Raw genomic sequence first — 23,893 nt, 5'->3', positions numbered from 1 at the left:
AATCTACTAACAGCATCTTCATCAATTTGACCTCCACAAAAATACGTGCCTAGACGATATTCACTTAAGCAGTGCCTCAGAAAATTTCATTTGCTTATTTGTTGTATTGCTCATTTTTAAATACTAAAGAATGTCTATATTGCTTGAAAGCAGCCAAATGACAAATACTGTATTTTCAATGGGCAGTGGTTTTAACTCACCAACAGGAAACTACGACACCGTTTCTTTTAACATATCAGGACCAAGGTTCTGGACAAGATGTTCTAAGACCTTTGACACTAGAAACTGGGGGTTTCTTCTATGTCTTACATTTTTCTTAACACTTTTGAGGAGAAAAGAAATTTAATTTTGAATACAATAAAAAAACCCAAAAAGGATGCTTTTTACAAATCATCTGCATAAATTATATTTCCTGTAAATTAAAAGCTTTCCAATCATTTCATCAGTGCAAATATACACACGCACACATTCTCTACAATCGCTATTCTTCAACAGTTAATATCAAAAGGAAAAGAAATCTGTTTATAAAAGGTGGTAGAATGAAAAAAACTGTAATTATTAAATTTCACCAAAAGACCATCTAGAAAGAAACAATAACCTTATTAGTGACACAACTGACTCAAGCAGCTGATAGCTGGCCTGGCCTTTTTAAGCAACATGTGTATCCCCCTTTCCTTCTTCCACCCCACAGATGGGAAAGCAGGCGACCCAGGGACAGAACTAATGGAATCCTCATTTATTTAGCCAGAGGCAGAGGGAACCCCACTGCCAACAGAGAGATAGATTCCCAATCGGTCTTCAGTTAGAACGAAGCCATCACACGGGTTACCTCTGGGTGTTGGGCCTATGGGTGATAGATTTTTTAACTTCTAGTTTCCAAATTTTCTATAATGGGACATAGTACTCTCATAATGCAACGAGCACTTTATTTGACCAAAGAGCACATATATACTAGTTCATTGTTTTATCTTTAATGCCCAACCACAAAGAAGATCTTCTAAGTGTGCTTGTAAGTTCCTCCCCTCTTCCTCTCCGGTGGTGGGTAAGGTCTCCATCGGCCAGAGACAGAGAAGCAGGACTCCACAGTTTGGAGGTTTGGGTCACATTTGCCTGGGATTTATAAAAATGATACTGCAACGAGTTCCACAGTTTTCTTGATGGTTAGAAACAGTAATATTTATTAGGTCCTTACTGTGTCTAGGCCCATATTCTTCTGGGCACAGCAGAGAAAGCAAACAGCAGGAGAGATGGCCCCTATTTATGAAGAGCTCAAAACATCATCAAGGGCCTAAAGGACATAAGAATAATTTAACAAATACAAAGGTACAGACTGATAGAGTGCAAACCAGAGGATAATGTGGAAGAGGATGGGAAAATGTCAGAGCCAACTGGGGGTGATGTCTCCAAGATTTCCAGAAGCAGGCCCCATGATGTCTTCTCTTTACCTCCAATGCAACTTCTCTTTCTCCAAGAGTTAGTAAAATGGGAAATTCTGAAGACACAGAAATGTTCCTAGTTGGAAAGTGGCCTAAAGCCATATTGCACAAACCTGTTGAGTCCAGGTTAATACTCCTACTTGAGATAGCATTCAATTTTCGAGGGAAACAGATATTTCCAGCATGTGATTTTAGAAAACTAAGTGTGACAGACTTATTTGAAAGCTGGCAGTACCTCATGAAAAAAACAACATATCCTATGAAATTACTTGCTTTCCACTCTGACTGCAGAGGCAGGGACTGATCTGGGATTAGAAGCGTTCAAGTTCTTAACGGTTGCCCAAGTGCCTCTGTGTACAATGCTGGAAACAGAACAAACAAAAACCCGTGACAGATCATTTTCTTTTCTTCCTATGAAAGCTGCCCCTTTTCAAGTGTTCGACATGTCTGTCACTCTGCCCCTGCCCTCCGTCTTCATGAAGCTCCACGCCTTACCAAGTGCGGTCTGAAGTGATCGCTGGTACTGGAATCTGAGATGGAACGATTTCTGGAGGTGTGCAAAAGTCAGGACCGAGGAAGTGACACAAGTCGCATGTCAGAGGGAGTGGACAGGGAGCTGCAGCCACTCCTCTGGCTCTGAGAAAATCGCTTCAGTACGGTTGGCTTTTCCTAGGGGATCATTTGTGGGACTCAACGCACAAGGCGCTCAAGCCAACCCTGAACCCGAGAAGCAAGGGGCGGACAGTCAGGGTAAAGCTGGAGGCCCTGGGCCACACACAATCACCTCTCAGTGCTTTCCCTCTGGCACAAAACTGGAATGTGAACACCATTCGGCCTCAAGAGATTCCTGGTGAGGCACAGACAATAAGGGGTAGATGTCAAATATGGTATTAGGATGAAATCTCAACGATGGTTTATCTTTTCCCACTAATGCACGAGAAGGAATTTTACATGTCTGCCTTTAGGTCATGATCGAGGATAAGCAATAGGCTCAGACTTCCAGAAACAAATGAGCTTTCCACTCTGCCATGCAGATTTGAGCTATCTGGCCAGAAGTCAGGCCTCAGAAATAAACCTGAATTGTGGACTAATGAACGACTGTTCCCTCAGTACCGTGATGTCCTCGCTCATGAAATCTCTTCTCCATCCTCCTTTGTGCCTGAAAAAGATGAGCCAATGCTGAGGACTTTCCATGTATGTTCAAGCCTGTACTTCCACAACTCTTATGTTTCCTGGAAAAGCCGGCCTTTGCCAGAGGCAAGGAGATCATCTGCTTGCGAGGGGGACCTGGGGCTCTTCACTTAATCATCTGGGTTTCTTCATCCGCATCAAAAAATTCCTCCTCTTCCTCACTCTCACTGCCTAAAGTGTTGTCCTTGTCTGCAGACTGAAATGGGAAAGGAGAAGAAGAATGGTCACATAACGCCACGACATTTCTAAACTGAAAATTATCTAGCACTCAACCAACAAATGCATTTTTATGACATCTTCTCCCCCAAGAGTTCGCTCTAAAGTGTTGCATGAAAGTGAATGAATCACTGGCCACCTTCATTTCTCTATGAATGTGCTGCTATGAATCCCAGACCTTTGCTTTCCAACAGTTCTGCTATTAAATCTAACCAGAACATTCTCCCCACCCCCCAAAATATCATCATCCCCAGTGGTACATGTGAACGGTGAAGAAAACTACGCCATACCTGTGGGGGTTCCAAGGTCTGTAAAGATAACGCCTCCTCCCCCAGCCTCCGATATGAATACACCTGAAGGTCGGAAAATGTCTCTAGCAATGGGCTGTTAAGGGTTTCCGGCAACAACAAACTCAGGAGGCCTGAAGTCAGGCCGGTGGCTCCGAAGACAACAAAGGGTAAAGACCACTGCACATACCTCTGTGGGGGCAGGGAGCAGAACAAAAACATACAAAAACTCGGTATCCGTTTCCCAGCACGTGACGTCAGCGGTCTTCTGACCGAGGCATGGCCATGTTTACTATCCAAGTCACGCCTTCCCACTAGAATACACTATGAGCCACTTCTTCCCCCTGGAGAGTTACCCTGGAAAACCACGGAGTGGTTGCTCAGGCATGCAGAAGTGGGAGTGAGTACACAGAGGCCACAGAGGTATGTGGATCAGATCCGAAGCGGGGGGGGGGGGGGGTATTGCTTTCACTGCAGGCAACTCCCTTAGAACACAGCGATCTCCACATACCCTTCACTTGGGAGACACCCCAAATCCTCACTCACCATAAGCTTTAAAGTTCTCGACACTGGAATCAGCCAAACGATCCCCTTGACGCTCATGGATTCACTTAGCACTGAGTTAGGGACAGGCGGGGCTAGGAAGGGAGAGACAGGGAGGGGGCTACATGATCGGGCTCACAGAAATCCCCAAAATGCGGAGGTGTAAGGAAACCAGAGATAAGGGAACACACCAGACCTCCCTGCCGTAGGTGTCCGAGGAGGGGGGTCTTTTTTATGCAAGTCACCTGGGACCAACAGAAAATAACCAGACCCTAAAAAAAAGTAAGCCATTGAAGATGTTATCACTAGTCCTTACACAAAGGGGCTGTCAGTAGAGAAAAAAGATTTAAGTTCCCTGGTTAGCTTTCAATAAAAGACCAACCCTAAAAGCCCTCAAGGGCAACATGTCGGGACCCCTCTCACTCCAGAAAGCTTTTTTCCGTATCCTTGCTTAATAAAAACTCTATTGCTTTACTCACTCCTTTGTCTGAGGGATTCATTCTTTGGCTCCGTGAGACAAGAACCTCAATCTCCTGCTTCAGCAACATACCCGGGAGGTCAGGGGTTAAAGGTATGAATGCCCCCGAAAAGAAAGAAAAAAGCCTAAAGAAACCTAGCACATCCAGGTGGTTTGAAAGCTACCTAACTGAACAGGGTGATACAGCTTTGCTTCAGAGACCCAACAGACCTTCTCAGGAAAATTTACATGGTTTCTTGAAACACAAGCAGGTTCAAAGAGAACACCACAGAAAACGCTGTGCTGCTCTGAAGCCACTGGCGTGTTGCTCTGGGGCCTTTCTGAGCTGATTAACATTCTTGAGTTCCTGCACAGGAGTCGCTTAGCTTTCCGATCTTCTCGCTGGAGCTTCCAAATTGTGTGAGTGGGACCACTACTGGTTAGGATATCCTCTGCCTGGTTTTTCAGAAGTAAAGAGATGACGGACGAGGTGGGGCAAGGGGCGGAGCTGGGCGGGGAGAATCTCACTTATGGAGCCCACAGACAAACCCAGGTCCAACACTGTGGGTGTGCTGCTGAATCAAGGGGGACACAATACTCTCACCTCTTCTCAACTAAGCAGGAACAGAGACACAGTGCTAAGTATTCTGATGTTCTAGGAGAACCATCCAGAGGCGGAGACTGTTAGAGATAAACCCCGAATGTCCGACACACTTTGCAGAATGGAACTAATTTATATTAGAGAAATGGTCTCATAGTGTAAAATTAAACACGAAAGGGATACTCATGAAAAGGAAGTGTACTGCATGTCAAAGAAGGACGGACGGACAGACAGACAGACGGAAGGAAGGGCCACAGTGGCATTTCAGAGACATCATCATGTACTAGTGAGACAGGGAAACCAAAGGGACGCTGTGAGAGGAAAAAGGTGATTCTTCCCTTTGCTGCTTTTCCTGCTTCTCCTCTTGCTAGGACCTGTACCCCCAACCCACTTTGCACATTCCTTATGACTCAAATCTCATGGGTCCTTCTTGTAAGGGGCCAGCCTTAGTAATTTCTCTAGAATAGATAACATCTAAGGAAGGACCAGGTGACAATGACCAAGTGAAGCTATCATATGCACATTCCAGACCACTGGAGACATTCTAGACATCTCCACGCCAAGAACCCCTGGCTCCAAGGAATAACACTAGGGCCCCTGTCTTTGTTCTAACCGGTTCCTGGATGCCTGGATGCCTGAGAGGACACGTATATACCAGACCACTCCCAGCCCCTTGGACAAAGATGAGACTCCCTCCTTTCCTTTCTGAGCCTCCAAGACTGTCACTCCGTCTGTATCTGCTCTCTCTAGATCTTCAATAAACTCTGTTTGACCTCCTGCTGGCTCACATTTGATTTCCACGTTGCTGAAGCCAAGGACCCTCTTGGCTCATCCTGTGGGAACCCCCTGGGTCCTTGGACCTGGCCTGCCAACATCGCTAGGAAGTGGGGAGAACAGTTGTCTACACAGCACATGCAGTCACCCTTCGTTGAGTCCTGGCTTGGAGGGCCAAGGTCGGACCCAGCAGACACATGCGCAGGGCCTCTGTGGATTAATCCGTCACAGAACCGGAACATTTCAAGACTGGAAGGACTTTCAGGGCTGCCATTCAGTCTATCCCCTTTCTTTTGACTATGACATTTCGAAAACGCTGAAAACTCTTAAAAGACACACTTAGGCATGTTTCTCTTCTAATTTTCTCGTCTAAGTGGTGTGCCTTTGGGCAAGTTACTTAACCTGTTTCTGCTGATTTCTCATCTTTAATAGAGGGTAACAACCATGCCCGCCTCACATAGTTCTCGTGAAGCTTACACGAGATGATATACGTTGAAGTGCTCAACACGGAGCCCAGCACACTGCAGACACTTAATAAATATTCACTGACTGACGGACTTGTGAATGGAGACAGAAGGGGCACCACTGGCATGAGCTAACTCTCCAACAAATGCAGATAAGCAAACACTCAGAGCCTGGAGGGTAAAAGCATCCTCCATCAGAGCCCATCTGCCCTGAGGGACATGAGATCTAAAAGATACAAGGTTCACACTCTGGGGCAGGCTGATCTCAAGTGGCAACTGTGCATTACCACGTTCTGCTCAAAGGCACAAGCATTTCCAAAGCAGAGAATCCAGAAAAACAAAACTAGGAGGTACAAACCAACCAGTGAGGGGATGAAGGGAGCAATAATCCCACCAACTCGGGAGAACATGGAACAAGTTCCAAGCCCAACGTTCCTGAAAGGCATAAGAAAGGGGGAAAAAATCAGTAAGTTCTGGGGGGGGGGAGCGTTAAGGCCCTGTGGGACAAGGGGCTTATAATAATAAATCCCAAAGTGGGGAAGCACGGTTTCCTTTAGAGCAGTGCTGCTGCTGGAACATTCCGAGCGGCTGGAAATGTTCTATGACTGCATCGTCTAGTATGGAAGCCGCTAGATACCTGCAGCCATGAGCACTTGAAATGGGGCTAGTGAGAATGAGGAGCTGCGTTTTTAATTTACTTCATTTTAATTAGTTCAAATTTAAATAGCCGCACGAGGCTAGTAACTAGCATACTGGACAGTGCGGTTATTACAGAGGACGGTACAGAAGTGACCATGAGAGTGTTTTTGTCAAATCTTCTTACGGGTTTTTGTGTGTGAGGTTTCCTACGAATTGATATACCCCCGGAGAGCCAGGGCTTTATGATCTGGGAAGCCTGCCCATTTATTTAAATTCAACTAATTGACGATTCAAGGGTCGGGCATACGAATAGGAATTGAGCACATATTCTTAGGAAACCAGGAACATTACCTTCGTGAGAGGTATGGACGTGTAAGAGGTGGGAGGGAGTGGGAATGAGAGTGGTTACAGGAGGGGTGGCCGGACATCACCCTCTCACCCCAGCCTAATTGCTAGTAACGCCCACGCTTTCTCTGAAACGCGTCCCAGTTTGTGAAAAATGGTCATCCTAGCATCACAGCCAGCAGCCAGAGAAAACGGGTCAGAGGAATAATTAGGAAATGACTGGCCAATCACAGACAGCCTGGGAAAAACTGGGGGGAAAAGGGATATAAAATTAATAGGCAGAAAGAATCATTAAGTTTGCATAGATGAGGGAAACATCTGGAATGATCTCCGAAAAGCCTGCGGAAGTGCTAAGCTAGGGAACACCTGCCCGGCCCACAGAGGCAGTTCTAAGAAGGCTGAGCTACGTCCCTGCCCATCACGTTTTGTTGGCAGGGGAGGGGAGACTTTAGCAGACTATGTGCTTTCTGATAGGCGCATGTCCTACTCAACGGAAACCACATTTAACAACTAATATGTAAACCTCATTTTCACTTCTAAATCGAATTACCTTTTTAACAATGTGTCTGCTTTGAGTTAAAATGTGGGTTCTGGGAGAACAGGAACCTAGTCCCCTTGCCTGTCACGTGCCTGACATAGGACGGGTGACTGAATAAAGCCAGGCCACTGAAATCAAGATGGCATCCGAGCCCTCTCGGAGTGATGGGATGTGTTAAGTGTAGAGGACTTCTCTCAGGATTTCCATGAGGGAATTCAGCCCAAAATACAAGTACATTTTCCTCGGCCACGTGGGCCAAGTGCAGTCTACACAGGCAGTTTCCGGGCTCAGGCCTGCTTGCCGAATCGTTGCCGGCCCACACTAACTGGGGTCCCGCTGGAACAAGAACCGTCTGCAGCACGACATGCAGGATGTGTGGGGCTCACCTGATGACCGTGGGGTACAGCTCGGACGTGTAGATATAGACCACGTTAAAGGCCGCGCTGATCGTCAGCTTCCCGAGCAGAGACAAGGAACGGCTGTTCACCACTGCAAACACGCCCGTGTCTGAGGAGGACAAGGGTACCACCGTGAGGTCCTTCAGGGACAAAAAACTGCCTTTAAATGCCACACTGAGGGGCGCCTGGGTGGCACAGCGGTTAAGCGTCTGCCTTCGGCTCAGGGCGTGATCCCGGCGTTGTGCGATCGAGCCCCACATCAGGCTCCTCCCGCTATGAGCCTGCTTCTTCCTCTCCCACTCCCCCTGCTTGTGTTCCCTCTCTCGCTGGCTGTCTCTATCTCTGTCAAATAAATAAATAAAAAAATCTTTAAAAAAAAAATAAATGCCACACTGAATTCTGAAGGAGCCAGAGGCATGAATATTGATCTCAAACAGTGAGGAGGTAGTGTGACGGAATACACTTTCAGAAGGGTTAGTAAGCACACACAAATACGCCCCCAGGGTCATGGCTAGCCCCCCGACATCGTCCACAGTGGCGGTCACTGTGGGTGATTCAACTTGCTTCCTCCTCAGGGACAGAGCTCTTGGAAAACTGTCCTGTAGTAAAGCAAGCTTCCTGGGGATCGAAAGTCTCATCCACCATGGGGGCTGCTTGCCTCTCCTTCCCAACCTCCTTCCACAGCCAGGGACGTGAAATGGTGCTTAGCATGACAAGCTCTGGTGCGGGCGGGGAGTGTGACGGATCTAAGAGGCAGAGGGGAGGCGAGGGGAGGTCCAGGAAAACAGCTCTCTCCAGTGTGTGTTTCTTGGAGTTCCATTGGAAGATAAGGAATAATCCCGCTAAATGACTACCAGAGGATACAAATCATTAATGTTCTTTAAAGAACAAGACTCTAAATTTGGAACTACTTTTAATCTTTCTTCCTGACCAACTTCTTTGCATTACTAATCACTAATGATATTTCAGTTTCTTAATGTTACATTTTTACATAAAATGCAAAAATACAGATTATGGCAGTTCATTTCCCTATCAAAAATACTATCAATTATCCCGTGGTTCTTTATTAACATTTTTCTCCCTGGGATCTTGCAACGCAATTATTCGCTTTCAAACATATTTAACCTCTCCCTTCAATAACCCACTAGACTCTGCTTTCAAAATAACAATTTCTCCTTCTGAGGGAAAAAAATCTCATTGACTCTGTTGTACATTCCCCCTTGACTAGCAGACATCTTCAATGAGCGACCTATCCTCCATTTCCCCAAATACACCTGCCCTTAGCTCCCTACGATCTGGCTTCCAATAGCAAGCTCTCCTCAAAGTCCTACTCTCAAAGGTCAACAGCGAGGTCCTAATCACCAAAGTAATTGCCTCTCATTTTCCTTGACATTTCTGCCAGATAGAACACACTTGTCCCCTTCCTTGGGGCTGCCTGCATGGCTCAAGGAAACCACTCCTCCCTTGAATAACTCAAAAGCAATATCCTTTGCTTCCTTTGACCTCCACTGTCCCTATTCCCTGATCCATTCAACTGGCATGCTTCAGACACACTTCTGGAGCGGCTTCCTTTTCCATCTTGTCTGCCCCAAATACACTTCAAGTTACTGCAGGCTAAGGCTGGTATCCCATTTGTATCTGTGCCCCTTGCACCATCTCCTGTAGGACAATACTCAATATTTGTTCAACAAATAAGCAGAAGGCCTACAACAGGGATTAATTTAGTGACAAGAATCTGTGTTCATGCTCTTGCAACTTCTAAGGAGGGAGGCATTTAAATACTCCATCCTAAACTATGCTTCACTTCCCTTGCTCGACTACGAAATAAATCTTCATCTATTTTAAAGATGGTTTCCTGAATCCAGTGGCCCAGGCACTGCCAACCCCGACCATCTGGGGCTTTCCCCGCGTCTGCCAGGCTATTTGGAAGAAGATGCTAGCTCTTCTAAGTACTGAATATATTATTTTAAGCCACGAGTGCTTCTGGAAAAAGAGCTCTGCCTTTCGGCATTTACCCCAAGATATATGTCTGCCCTTGAGATCTAACAGTCTCTTCCATTAATCCCATAATAAGGGTAATTCTTCAATTATTTTCCAGAAAACTTAGTGTGTCAGGAAAAGGTATTCAGTAGCCTTGAAGCAAACAGAAATATGCACATTTGCTTTACTGCAAATGATCTCTGGGACTGTTTTCAACCCATACAGGACGGCATCTTTCAGAACTGTATAGCGACGCTCTGTGTAACATCTTTAACAACAGGTTAGGGGATTGCTGTCCTGAAAATTGAATTCAAATGGCGCGCCACAGAAGGCTTTTTTCCAAACACCCGCAAGAGCCAAAGCTGGAGAAGCCTTTCACGCGAAGCTCAGGACGCTTCCAGCTGTAAGCACTGGGGGCAAGGCTCCAGCCGTGTGCCCACAGGGCACTCCATCGGCCTAACACCTCATGAGATGCTTGAAACTTCTCTCCTGCCTTCCTTTTTTTTTTTTTTTTTTTNGATTTTATTTATTCATTTGACAGAGAGAGACAGCGAGAGAGGGAACACAAGCAGGGGAAGTGGGAGAGGAAGAAGCAGGCTCCCAGCGGAGGAGCCTGATGTGGGGCTCAATCCCAGAACTCCAGGATCACGCCCTGAGCTGAAGGCAGACGCTTAACGCCTGAGCCACCCAGGTGTCCTGCTCTCCTGCCTTCCTGACAACGGGGTCTGTAGTCACGGCTTGAACCTCGGGGAATTCACCTTATCCCCAGGTAGCCCATGTCAAGTTCAGACAGCTCTGTTTATTAGAAAATTATTTCTTATCCTTTCTGGGGCTCCTGCCTGGGGAGCGGTTGGGCTGTTGATCATCCTGAGTCAATGTTCGGGAGTGCTCTGCAGCCACTGGGCTGGTTCCTTTGATTCCTGCCTTTGGTTCTTTATGCGAAAGTAAAATCAGATATTACTGGCTAGTCCCAGCAAAAGTCCAGAGTGACTGTTTAAAAAAAAAAAGTAATTTAAAAAGGAAAACTCGGGGTGCCTGGGTGGCTCAGTCAGTTGAGCATCTGCCTTCGGCTCAGGTCATGACCCCAGGGTCCTGGGATTGAGCCCCTTTTGAGGCTCTCTGCTCAGTGGGGAGCCTGCTTCTCCCTCTCCCTCTCTGCCACCCACCCCCCCTTCCCCACCAACTTGTGCTCTCTCTCCCTCTGTCTGCCACTCTGTCTAGCCGTGCTCTCTCTCTGTCTAATAAATAAATAAATAAATAAATAAATAAATAAATAAATAAAATCTTAAAAAAAAAAGGAAACTAAACTCAATTATCTTTGAGGGGGAGAAAAGATAATTCTCAAAACACTTGTATCTTTCAAAGCACTGAATTCGAGAGGTTATAAGTTTATTCCAACAATGAAGCTATAAGGACATCATTTTTGGAACTAGCTATCTGGAAGTTTTCTCAGAGCCCATCTGAGGTTGCCAGAACAAAAAAAAATCTCAGTTATGTTATAGCCACATTTCACTGACCCAAAATAGTAAAAATTCAACTTAATCATCTATTTCATTCACTGGGTGATTATGGCAAATTTTTTATTGCTCATGCATATGATAAAAATCTTTAAGACAGCAGTATGCCCTCTGCTATGATACACAGGTGGGCAAAAAACCCTACAATTCATTTGCTTCCCCCCAACTTTTTTAAAGAAAAAATACCATAGATGCACAAAGTTCTGTCACTGTAGTTTCACCATTTCCGAAATTTCCCGTGAATGATATAATTCAGTTTGTAGACTTTTGTGTCTGGCTTTAGTTAGCATGAATGCTTTTGAAACGTATCCGTGTTACTGTGTGTCAGTAGGTCACAGTTCAATCCTTTTGCTGTTCTTGTTGAGCAATACTTCATTGTACAAATAGGCCACAATTTTTTTATCCAGTCCTCAGCCGATGGGTATTTGGGTTCCTTCCATTTGGGGGCTATTATTAATAAAGCAACTATGAACATTTGCATCAAAGTCTTTGTGTACATCTGTGTTCCTGCTTCCCTTCAGTAAAGGTGAGTCAGATGGCAAGTGTATGTCTCCCTTTTAAATAAGCTGCTAATGTTTTTCAAAGGGTCTGTACCATTTTACATTTCCATCAGCGGTATATGAGTTCCAATTCTTCCTTATCATTGACAATGACGGTATGGTTGGTCTTTTTAATTTAAGCCATTCTATTTTTTTTAAGACTTTATTTATTTATTTGAGAGAAAGAAAGAGAGCACAAGCAGGCAGGAAGGGCAGAGGGAGAGGGAGAAGCACACTCCCTGTTGAGCAGGGAGCCCGACGTGGGACTCGATTCCTGGACCCTGGGATCATGACCTGAGCCAAAGGTAGATGCTTTAACCAACTGAGTCACCCAGGCACCCTGACTTTAGCCGTTCTAAGAGGTGTGTAGTGGTATATCTCCATTGTGGTTTTGATTTCCATTTCCCTGTTAAATAATTGAAAATCTTTTCCCATGCTAATAGACCATTTTCTTATCCCTTTGGAGAAGTGTCCATTCAAATCTTCTGCCCATGTTTTTTTCTCATTATTAAACTGTAAGAGTCCATTCTATATTCTGGGTACAAGTCCTTTCTCAGGTATATGTTTTGCAATTATTTTTCTTAGTCTGTGCCTTGCTTTTCATTTCTTAAGTATGTCTTTCAAGAAGCAAAAGTTTTTAGGGGCTCCTGGGTGGCTCAGTCGTTAAGTGTCTGCCTTTGGCCCAGGGCGTGATCCCGGCGTTATGGGATCAAGCCCCGCATCAGGCTCTTCCGCTATGAGCCTGCTTCTTCCTCTCCCACTCCCCCTGCTTGTGTTCCCTCTCTCGCTGGCTGTCTCTGTCAAATAAATAAATAAAATCTTAAAAAAAAAAAGGCAAAAGTTTTTAATTTTGAAGTCTAAGTAATGAATTGTTTTCGCTTTGTGCTTTTTGTGTCCTATTTAAGAAACCTTTGCCTAAACCAAAGTCACGAAGATTTTTCTCCTACATTCTCTAATAGAGCTTCTATAGTTTTAGCCTTTACCTCTGAGTCTCCCATCCATTTTGAGTTAATTACTGCATATGATGCAACATGCAGGTTGAAGTTAAATTGTTTGCACACGGACATCCAACTATCCCAGCACCAACACTTTAAAAGATAATCTTTTCCTCATTGAGCTAATTCGTCATCTTTGCTAAAAATCAATTGACTGTGTGTATTTTTCTCTATGTATGTTATAATCAGATAAAACATTTTTCAAAGGTGATCAAAATCCTAGGTCCCCTCAAATAATAATATAAAAATCAACTGACCATATGTGTGGGTTTATTTCATACTAAATTCTATTCTATTATCTATACATCCATTCCTATCTGCCAATATCATACTATCCTGATTAATATAACTTTGTAGTAAGTTTTAAAATCAGGAAGGATGGGGCGCCTGGGTGGCACAGCAGTTAAGCGTCTGCCTTCGGCTCAGGGCGTGATCCCGGTGTTATGGGATCAAGCCCCACATCAGGCTCCTCTGCTATGAGCCTGCTTCTTCCTTTCCCACTCCCCCTGCTTGTGTTCCCTCTCTCGCTGGCTGTCTCTATCTCTGTCGAATAAATAAATAAGATCTTTAAAAAAAATAAAATAAAATCAGGAAGGATAAGTCCTACAACTTTATTTTTCTTGATAAAAGTATTTTTGGCGATTCTATATCCTTTACATCTCCATAAAAATTTTGGTATTAACTTGCCAATATCTGTCCACAAAAAAGTCTGCTGGAAATTTTATAGGGATTGATTGTGCCGACGATAGACTGATTTGGGGAGAACTGATGCCTTAAACAAGATCTTCTGACCCTGAGCATAGTAATCTCTTTATTTATTTTGTTATTATTATTATTACCACCAATTCATTTATTTAGTGTCTTCTTTCATTTTCTCTCATCAATGTTTTATATTTTATAGCTTTCTACAGGTCTTAAACATATTTTGTAAAATTTATCCCTAAATATATCACATTTTTATTACAAATGGTATTATTTTCTTTCAATTTTAAATTGTTGCTAATATATAGAAATAAAATTGTGTCACACAACTCCGTGAAACTCATTTATCAATTTTAGATTTTTTGGTATATTCCCGAGGATTTTCTATGGAGACCATCATGTAGTCTTGTGAACGAAGACAGTTTTACTTCTTCCTTTCCTATTCGGGTCCCTTTAAGTTTTTGTACTGCCTTGTCCTTTTCACTGGTAATTTCAGTACACTGTTCCATAGAAGGGATAAGAATGGACACCCTTGCCTTTCTCCTGATCTTAGGGAGCAATTTTTTACTTTTTTACCATTACCAAATTTAGTTTTTTACCATTAAATGTGATGTTAGCTGTAGGTTTCCCCTTGACTCCCTTTATCAACTACTTCTAGCTGCTGACAGTTTTTGTAATGAATGGATATTGAATTCTCACAAGCGCTTTTTCGACTTGTATTGAAATGATCATATGATTTTTTTTTCTTTCGGCTTTTTAAAATGGGGAATAAGGCTGATTAGCTTTTGAATGTCAAACTAACCCTGCGTTGGCAGCATACACCCTGCTTGGCCATGACGTTTTACCTTGTTGTGCACTGCTGGACTCAGTTTGCTAATATTTAGTTCAGGATTTTTGCATCTGTATGGATCTGTAGTTTTCTTGTAGTCTTTGTTTGGTTTTAGGATCAGGGTAATTGCTGGCCTCACCAAGGGGGTTGGGAGAGGATTCCTTCCTCCTGTGTTTTCTGGAAGAATGTACAGAATGGCTGTTATTTCTTCCTTAAGTGTTTTGGAGAATTCACCAGTGAAGCCATCTTGTAGGAATGTTTTTGCTGACAGATTAAATTTCTTGAATATAGAGGTCTACTCAGGTTATCTGAGTTTTTGAGTTTACTTGGCAGCGTGTATCTTTCAAGGAATTGATCCATTTTGCCTAAGTTGAATTTACTGGCATAAAAATGTTCACAATGTCCCCTTATAAATGCTGACAGGTTCTATAGGTTTCCCTCTTTCATTCCTGATATTGGCAATGTGTGTCTTCTCTCTTTTTCCTGTATTAGTTTGGCTAGAGGTTTATTGATCTCAACAGCCAGGTTTTGCTTTCATTGGTTTTTCCCTAGTATTTTCCTGTTCTTATTTCATAATTTTTGCTCTTATTATTTGTTTCCTTGTCCTTGCTTTGTGCTTAATTTGTCATTTTTTTAAAGTCTGTCTTCTATTTTCTTAGGAAAGAAGCTTAAATCATTAATTTGAAAACACTTTTTTTCTCTAAGCACCGCTTTATTGCATCCCACAAACTTCGATATGTTATACTTTAATTATTGTTTAATTAAAAATATTCTCGGGGCTTAACCTGGGTGGCTCCGTTGGTTAAGCGTCTGCCTTTGGCTCGGGTCATGATCCTGGGATCCTGGAATCGAGCCCCGTGTCGGGCTCCCCGCTCAGCATGGAGCCTACTACTCCCTCTCCCTCTGCTCCTTCCCCTGCTTGTACTCTCTCTCTCTGTCAAATACATAAATAAAATCTTTATTTTATATATATATATTTTTTTCTAATTTCCTATATATTTCCTAAATATATTTTCTATTTTCTAATTTCTATTTTCTAATAAAATCTTTTATATATATATATATTTTTTTTTCTAATTTCCTTTGCAATTTCCTTTCTTCTCTGACCCTTGGGTTTTTAGAAGAGTGATTTTTAAAACCCAAATATCTGAGGATTTCCCTGGTATTTTTCAGTTTCTGATTTCTAGCTTAATTCCACTCTCAACAAACAACTATTTTTGGAAGATTTCAATCCTCTTCAATTTATTGAAACTTGTTTTATGGCCCAAATGTGGCCCTTGTTGGTAAATGTTTCTGTGTGCTTCTGATAGAATGCACATTCTGCTGTGTTAGGGGAGAACATCTGACAAATGGCAGTTAGGTTATGTTCAAGTCTCCATATCCATAGTTATCTGCTGTCTATCAGTCGTTGAGGGGTACTGAAATATCCAACCGTAATTTTGGATTTGTCTATGTATTGTTGTGGTTCTGTCCAACTGTCATGGGCTTTGAATCTATGACTAGATTTTCCACAATCAGTACCATTACATCCTCTTCATGAACAGACTTTCTTGTCGTGTATTTACAGCCTTCATCAAACGTGGAGAGGATCTGACCACCTTTTCTGCAAATAATTTTTTCTATACTTCCTCCTTCTTTGACTCCAATTACAAATACGTGAGGCCTGGTGTTGCCCTACAACTCATTGATGCTTTGTTAACTTTCCATTCAATTATTTTTTTTCTGCTTCATTTTGCAGACTTTCTTTTGTTGTGACTTTCACCGAGCTTCTGTAGTTAATCTCAGTTGCTGCATCTTTTCTCATAGAATGTATACTTCCTCTCTAGATGTCACACATATGTCTTTTACAGCCTCTATTACTCTGTTTATGATGATCATGCTTTTCTCTATTTTCTAAACATGTGGAACATATTGATAATAGCTATTTTATTAAAGTTCTTGTCTCCTCCTTCTATCATCTGGGTCTTTTCTGGTTTCATATCTATTGATATGTCTCCTGGTTGTAAGTGGTATTTTCCTGCCTGGTAATGGCTGGATGCAGTACTCTGTGGATGTTACATTGTTGGGTGCTGGATTTTATTGTATTCCTTTAAACACTGTTGCTCTTTGTTCTACGATGCAGTTTAGTTATGGGGAATCACTTCATCCTTCTGAGATTTTTAAAGCACTCTGAGGGCAAGCAGAGAACAGCCTGTAGTGTAGGGCCTCTTTGCTCCGGGAGGTCTCTACCCAGAGCAGCACATGTGGCTGAAAAGAACACAAACTAGGCACGACCTTGGGTTCCAAGAACTGTCCCGAATGCTGCTTCCTGGTGGTCCTCTCTCTGGCCTCAGTAGCTTCCTCAAACACACGCACAGATCAGTGAACAGCCAAAGATCAGTAAGCAGTCAAAGACTCAGAGGCCCCTTCTGCAGGTCTCTGGAGTTCTTCTTCTGTGTATCTTATTCTTCTCCAGCATATTTTCTAGCAAATTCTAGAAATCTTGGCCTCCCCACATTTTAATACCATTGTCTTCTGAATTCAGTAACGCACCAGGATTTGCTGGGCTCCCCATCCTTGCGCTGTGGCTCAGACACCCTGAGCTAAGTCACGGTTAGGGAGCACTTTGTTTCCTTCCACTTGGGGGTCACTGTCTGTCCTGAGCAGCCTATTGTCCGGGGTCTGAAAATCAGTGCTTCTTATATTTTGTCTGGTTTTATAGCTGTTTAACGCAGGAGGACAGCTGGTCACCGTTACGATCACGGTCCCAAGTTAAAGTCCCCATGGCATTTTGTTGTCAATTCACTTACGGTACCTTCTGACTTTTATTGTTGTTGTTGTTTTTCTCTAATCACTCATTTTCTTCACCAGGTTGTAAGCTCTTTGAGTCCAGGGACTAGGTCTTGTTTATGAATAATATCCTTCACTAGAGAAGTCAAGTGACTAAAGAATGGGCAGACCAAGGTTGATAAAAGAAATGAGATCCACAGGTGCTCAGAGTAGAGTCTGAGGACACCGTTTCAACTGTGAAACTCATTTATCTGGTCGTGTGCTGTGACTCCCTAGTACTCAGTCTCTGGCAGGACCACACTGCCAGGAACCTCCTTGCAGCAAGAGCCCAGTGTCACTCTGACAACCCAAGCTCTTGAGCCCTGGCCAATTCCCATCAGTCCTGTCTACTGAAGAGTTAAGAACTGGCTCTAATTAGGCAGCATTAATTCTCTAAGACAACAGCCTCACCATGTGCAATGAATACTCTGGCTATAAAACTCTAATAGGGCAAAAGAGCATTTCCCAAACGGCACTATTTAGAGTCAGACAGACCTGGCTCTAAAGTGTGTGGCCTCCTTGCTGTGCAAACTTAGACACGTTGCTCGACCTATGTGAACTTTAGTTTCCTTATCAGATGGGGATAATATGTAGTATCTTCCATGTAAGAAGAGAACCCAGTATGTAGTCAACCCTTCATAAATGATAATCAGCATTGTAGGTTTAGTTAGGATCCTTTAAGCAAGGATAGAAATCAGGTAAAAGGAATGATGAGAAATCTGTACAAAAATATTAGTGGCCACCTGGTAACAGTACTTCCAGGGAGAACATTTACTTGGAGGCCAACCAATGCGTGAATATGCACTGGGCAGGACACTCTGCCTAATAATTATAAACCACAGGCTGAGGAGTGCCAAGCAATCTGTTTTCTAGCTTATTGGTGGCTTCTTCGAGAGGTATACCTGTGTATATGCCTGTCTGTCTGCGCCTCAGACACAGAGAACTGCAATCATACACAGGTACCGAACAAAAGTTGGTAGGTCCTGGGACACCTCCATCGGCAGAAAGAGGAGAGTGAAGGTGTGTTTGGTGGGGAAAAGTGAAGGAAAATGGGCACAAAAAGCACTGAGAAGAGGAGTGGTCTCCAAGCTCACACAAGATGCTAATAGAATTTTTCAAACTACTAGGTCTCTTTCTTAATACATATTTATCAGAACTTTTATAAGAAGTAGCATAAGGCTCAGAACTTGGAACGAACTGAGATTTAAACGAGAGCCATCAAAATCCTTTAAGGAGTAAATATGAAAGGTTCAAAGAAAGTTTAAAGAACAAATTTTTTCAGCTCAAGGCAGAGAAGATTCAGGAATAGTTAAGATGACTAACAGCAAATACAGAAAGAATTATGCAAAAAAAAAGCGGGGGGGTGGTCATCTGTTCTCTGTCTCTGGTGATAAATAAAATGAAAGGGAATGGGCTCAGTTGCGGATGAGGTCCGTTCTCATGACCATTAAAAATAGAAACAATTTTCTAAGGGATGTAGTGAGGTTTCTTTTCCTGGAAATCTTCAAAAATAGACTAGAGGTCCACTTTTCTAAGTATAACAGAGACCATGTTGCTGAGGCAAGCTCCTGGAGTACTCCTTACTCCGTGTTCATCCAGGGGCACCATTGACTAAGGGCTCGCTCGAGCTTGTCTCTTAAAACTGACCAGAAGTGAGCAGAGAGTGAGGCCGGATCTGGCCGGAGACCACACATCTGCTTCCACTTTGGGTTTTTGTAGAAAGAGCCACGTGCAGAGTGCGGGGCTGTGGGTTGGTTCCCTGGAGTACACAGCTATGTGGGAGCGGGAAAGACGTGAACTGGCTTGGCTGGCAGAGATGTGACAGGTTACAGGGGTGCTTATGGCCATAAGGAGACAGTTTTCTCTACAAGGTGACAACCAGAACACTGGCTATTACAGATAGAAAACAACTGGATTTCCAAGTTGTCTATGAAAAATGAAATCTGAATCTACAGCTATGATGATCTTGGGGTGCCTGGGCTGAGTGTCTGCCTTCGGCTCAGGTCATGATCCCAGGGTCCTGGGATCGAGCCCCACGTTGGGCTCTCTGCTCGGCAGGGATTCTGCTTCTCCCTCTGCCCCTCCCCCCCGCTCATGTTTTCTCTCTCTCTACCAAATAAATAAATAAAAATACTAAAAACAATAAAGCTATGATGATTTGAAGCCCACTACTATCTGTCCCAGTCAAACAGAACTGGGAGCTTGGTTCTACAAGCCCACAGCAAGGCAAGAGCTGAGGACTGTCCCTTTTCTGGCACTAGCTGAGGTAACAATTTCCTCAGAGTGTAAGAAATGGGCAAACATACTGAATTCTCCAGTTTCGGTGATTCCATGAGAATTACTACAAGGCTGTGCTACATACGGGTCACGTCCACAGTAGTGAGCACACTGCTCTCTGGGGTCAAGGCATAGAACCTGAGGCTGCGACCAGCCGCGTAGCAGGTGTACGGAACTGGAACGCGCGGCCTTGGGTCTTTGGTGAGACGTTGCTACATCCGAATCTCAAGGAGAAGCAATGACCACAGGAGCGTTTCCTTCATGATATGTTGCGTCAGGAAGTAAATTCTTCAGCTGTGTTTCGAGCAGCTGTCAAACCTCTGTCAAACCACCGCACATCGATTCCCACCTGAAGTAAAAGCTCAAGGGAGACCTATTAAGATCCCAAAGCCCCCAAAACAGGGCTTTCGTGGTACCATACGCCTCAGCGGCGCAGTGGTAGTTATGACCCACTCCGCACTGCTGGAAATCACTGCCCAAATCAGTTTTTGACACGACAGCTAGCATGTGTCAAGTGCGCTAGCACGAAAACAAACAAACAAACAAAGGCTGGGAACCATCACTCTGTAGCATAATTTCTATAGAGGAGCAGAAATCAAGTTAGATAAGGGTGTACATCAAAGCTACAAATACATAAAAATACCAAGTTTCCGAAGATGATCTGTTCACACTTTATATAAAACTGAGAAAATGTCCGCTGTCACCAACAGTGAACAGCACTCTTACTGCGGCTGCTGTTAGGGTCGGGGGCCCTGGGAGAATGGATGGATATGCTGAGGGTGCCAAAGCTGCCTCTGAGAACCAGCGACCCTGACCTCTGATCTGTGATTGGCTGGAATGGGGAGTGCAAATGCGTAGCCCTGGATGGCGTTTCTCTCTCTGCAGAGCTAAATGGTCCTCCCCATCATCAAATAAACAACTCTAGCATCACCAGTACTGCAGCCCAGACACCCAGATGGTAGCTTAATCACCTGAAAGAATTAATAGTGCACCTCTAAGCACATTATTCACCCAGAGAATAGTTTGGGCAATGGGAAGAATCTGGCCCATTATACTCCACACAATCGCTAAATAATACGCAATCATAGAAATGAAGCATGGCACATGGTCGTCTCTCTACTATATTGACATTCACTGTAATAAAAGTGCTGTTCAAAACCCTTATGCGGAAATCGGAAAGGCATACCTTTCTTTTCTGGAAGAAACATTATAATAAGACAAGCCAGTCCTCCTAGGCACAGAAATGCCGCTAAAGTCCGCTTCCGACCAAACCTGAACAACAGAAAGACGTTACACATTTCTCTTGAGGATCTTATAAATTTATCTGCTTTGTCTCCCGAACCTTCTTTCTGAAATGTCCCCGGTTTCATTATGTACACTCATCGTTGCTTAAGGAACGGGTGGCAAATGTGACTGACTGACCAGGACATAAAATACATAACCATTACAAAACAAGGGGAAACTGGCTGGATGGCAGGATCGAATGATATGTGCAGGAAAAGAACAGAGAATCATTCTATTGATTTCTGTGAGGGTTCACTATGTTCCAGGCAGTGCTGAATGCTTTCCATCAAGTGTCTTACTTAGTTCTCACAGTAAACCTGTAAGGCATGCGCTATGCTCTCCACCTTCCAAGAGAATGAAATTGAACCGCAGAGAACGGAGTCTTCCAACTCACTTTCTCTTCTCGTTATGTGAACTTTAGCAGTTCATTTTTAAAAATTTTATTTAAAATCAATTAATCAGTAGGGGGAATGAAGCTGAGAGACTATGGACTCTGAGAAACAAACTGAGGGCTTCAGAGGGGAGGGGGGTGGGGGAATGGGATAGACTGGTGATGGGTAGTAAGGAGGGCACGTATTGCATGGTGCACTGGGTGTTATACGCAACTAATGAATCATNATCATGGAACATTACATCAAAAACCAGGGATGTACTGTATGGTGACTAACATAACATAATAAAAAATATTATTAAAAAAAAACAAAAAAATCAATTAATTAACATACAGTGCATTAACATTTTCAGAGGTAGAGGTCAGTGATTCATCAGTTGCATGTAACACCCAGTGCTCGTGACATCACGCGCCCTCCTTAAAGCCCATCACCAGTTACCCCCGCCCACCCCAGTAACCCTCAGTTTGTTTCCTAGAGTTAAGAGTCTTTTATGGTTTGTCTCCCTCTCTAATTTCATCTTATTTTTTTTTCCCTCCCTTCCCCTATGATCCTCTGTTTTTTTTTCTTAAATTCCACATATGAATGCAATCATGATATTTGTCTTTTTCTGACTTATTTCTCTTAACACAATACCCTCTAGTTCCATCCACGTCATGGCAAATTTTAAACACTGTAAAACAAGGCTCTCTTTCTTAAAAATACAAACTGAAGAAAATCTTTTGTTAGTATGTCAGAATTAAGTGACATGAATTGCACACTTTATTAAGGGAAATAATTTTCAAAGAATTGCTAGAGGCTTGAAAGGCACTGGCATTAACAAGCCTCCCTTCACTAGGGGCCCATGACTCACTAAGTCCCCTGCAGGAACTCCCATAGTACTTGTAACCTTTATAACAATTCTTCCAGGGCATTTTATAAGCTTTAGTTTAAGGATAAGTACATGGAAGCTTACCTGTCAAAGCCATCACCTGTCAAAGCCATCAGAGTAACTGAGACTAGATTTGAACTCAGTGGTAGTGTCTGGGAGACAGGACGGCACACGGGTCTCCAGGTCATTGTGCCTCATTTAATATCAGTACTGAGCACCTTTCAATGGACACGCACCATGCTAGGCAGGCAGGCTACTCCCCGGGATGCATCCTTCTAAAACCCTAAGTGGTCATCAGAGGGTAGCATGGAACATGTGACAGCACAAAGGATGGGCGTCTGGCTCACTGGAGGCGATGGGGGCAGATTTCTGAATATGCAGCCTGATTCGGCTCTTGGACCGTGATGTCAGCAAGCTCTGTTTCTAACAGAGAGGTCAGCAGAGACAACCGGGACCGCCCCCAAAGAAGAGCCTTCAACTGAACAGAATCCAAACCGGCCCTTCAAAATGCACTGAGCTCACGCACCAAGTGTAGTGCAAAAGGAATGCTGTTTGGGTTAAAATCATTTCTGGATAACTGGAAACAGCACAATCTGCCTGGTTCACTCTGAATGGGATTTTCTGTTGCCCTGGTCAGGGCTCAAGAACAGAAGAGACCTAATAGGGAAGCTGAGAAAACAGCGCTCTATAAAAGAGCTTTAAAAAAGTATTGCAAAACTCCCCACTAACAAGTAGCAAAAACAAAGTCAAGTGGGCCTTACGGGGTAAGAAAAGTCTTCAGGTCCTCTAGTTCTATGCCTTATGCAAGAACCTCTACACGATAGCTGGGTCGATGGAGTTCTATCTACACAGAGCCAATAATCCTGTCTCTTGCGGCTACGAAATTACACACAGACGATCCAAAACGCTTCTGGTGGAAGTGCATTTTAATACTGGATTGAGAACCTACAGAAAAACTCCTACACATGAAACCCAAGTAATAACACACTAAAAAAATGAATTCCAACTGCATTTGGTCTGCAAAGAATTCTAATCACCCTGGAGTACCGAGCGGATACTGCCTGTAAGACAAAGACCATGACACTTAAATATTTACGACAATAAGAGCGCGATCCTATGTGCCGTGCTTCGTATTCATCCATACTCACCATTTTTGGTTAATCAAGTAGATGCAGATAGGGTAAGACGGAACCTCTATGAGGCCGGACAGGGCCAGGCTGGCATAAATATTTCCGCCCAGATCACCTGCGCTCAGAGTGAGGCCATAGTACACCAAGCTGCACACGAACCTGTAATTGGGGTAGAAGACAAGAAGGCCAAGAGAAAAAGCACATGAGGACATGCCAGGGAAGATCCAATCACTGACGCAGTATAATGTCCTGTCTCAAGCAATCAGCTTGACGTTCCCACGGACCTTCCTATCAATCTAAATGTATACTAGGAAAACATAGGAATGCTAGGCACCTTGGAAGTTCCTGAGCTATGCCTAGATGCTTCCTGAGGCAGATGAGTGGCCAGCTTCTGAAAGAGGGAAACATCAAGCGTCCTTTCATCAAGCACATCTGCATTTAATAGAAGACAATGACTATTCCTGCTTTATTTAATCCAGCAGTTGATGTATACTTGCCACAGGCGACTGCTGTGATATTGTCAAAATGACTCTAGGATAAAGCTCCCCAGGGGAAAGCCAACAGGGGACGGCGTTGAGAACTCAGGCTGAGAAGTGACTGGTTGGTCGAGGGGTCACCTGCAGGCCGGAAATGACTGGCCCTCCAACCCCTTGACCAGGTTCTTCTTCTTTTTTTTTTTTTTT

At 43.7% G+C, this 23,893-nt stretch overlaps 1 protein-coding gene across 1 annotated transcript in view; it reads right to left on the bottom strand.

The window, feature by feature from the left end:
* Nucleotides 1-1,149: 1,149 nt before the first annotated feature.
* Nucleotides 1,150-23,893, bottom strand: part of SLC22A15 (solute carrier family 22 member 15) — a 66,181-nt gene continuing 43,437 nt past the window's right edge. The window contains exons 7-13 of the mRNA XM_034641759.1: nt 23,229-23,369; nt 20,723-20,808; nt 7,878-7,998; nt 6,328-6,404; nt 3,677-3,768; nt 3,134-3,322; nt 1,150-2,823 (exon numbers count right to left, since the gene is read on the bottom strand). Coding sequence (XP_034497650.1) covers nt 2,734-2,823; nt 3,134-3,322; nt 3,677-3,768; nt 6,328-6,404; nt 7,878-7,998; nt 20,723-20,808; nt 23,229-23,369 — 796 coding nt within the window. The 3' untranslated portion in view covers nt 1,150-2,733. The remainder of the gene's footprint in view (nt 2,824-3,133; nt 3,323-3,676; nt 3,769-6,327; nt 6,405-7,877; nt 7,999-20,722; nt 20,809-23,228; nt 23,370-23,893) is intronic.

Source organism: Ailuropoda melanoleuca, chromosome 2, assembly GCF_002007445.2.
Source record: "Ailuropoda melanoleuca isolate Jingjing chromosome 2, ASM200744v2, whole genome shotgun sequence".
NCBI classification, from domain to species: domain Eukaryota; kingdom Metazoa; phylum Chordata; class Mammalia; order Carnivora; family Ursidae; genus Ailuropoda; species Ailuropoda melanoleuca.
Note: the sequence above shows the minus strand (reverse complement) of the source record. Positions and strands in the feature narration are given on the sequence as shown.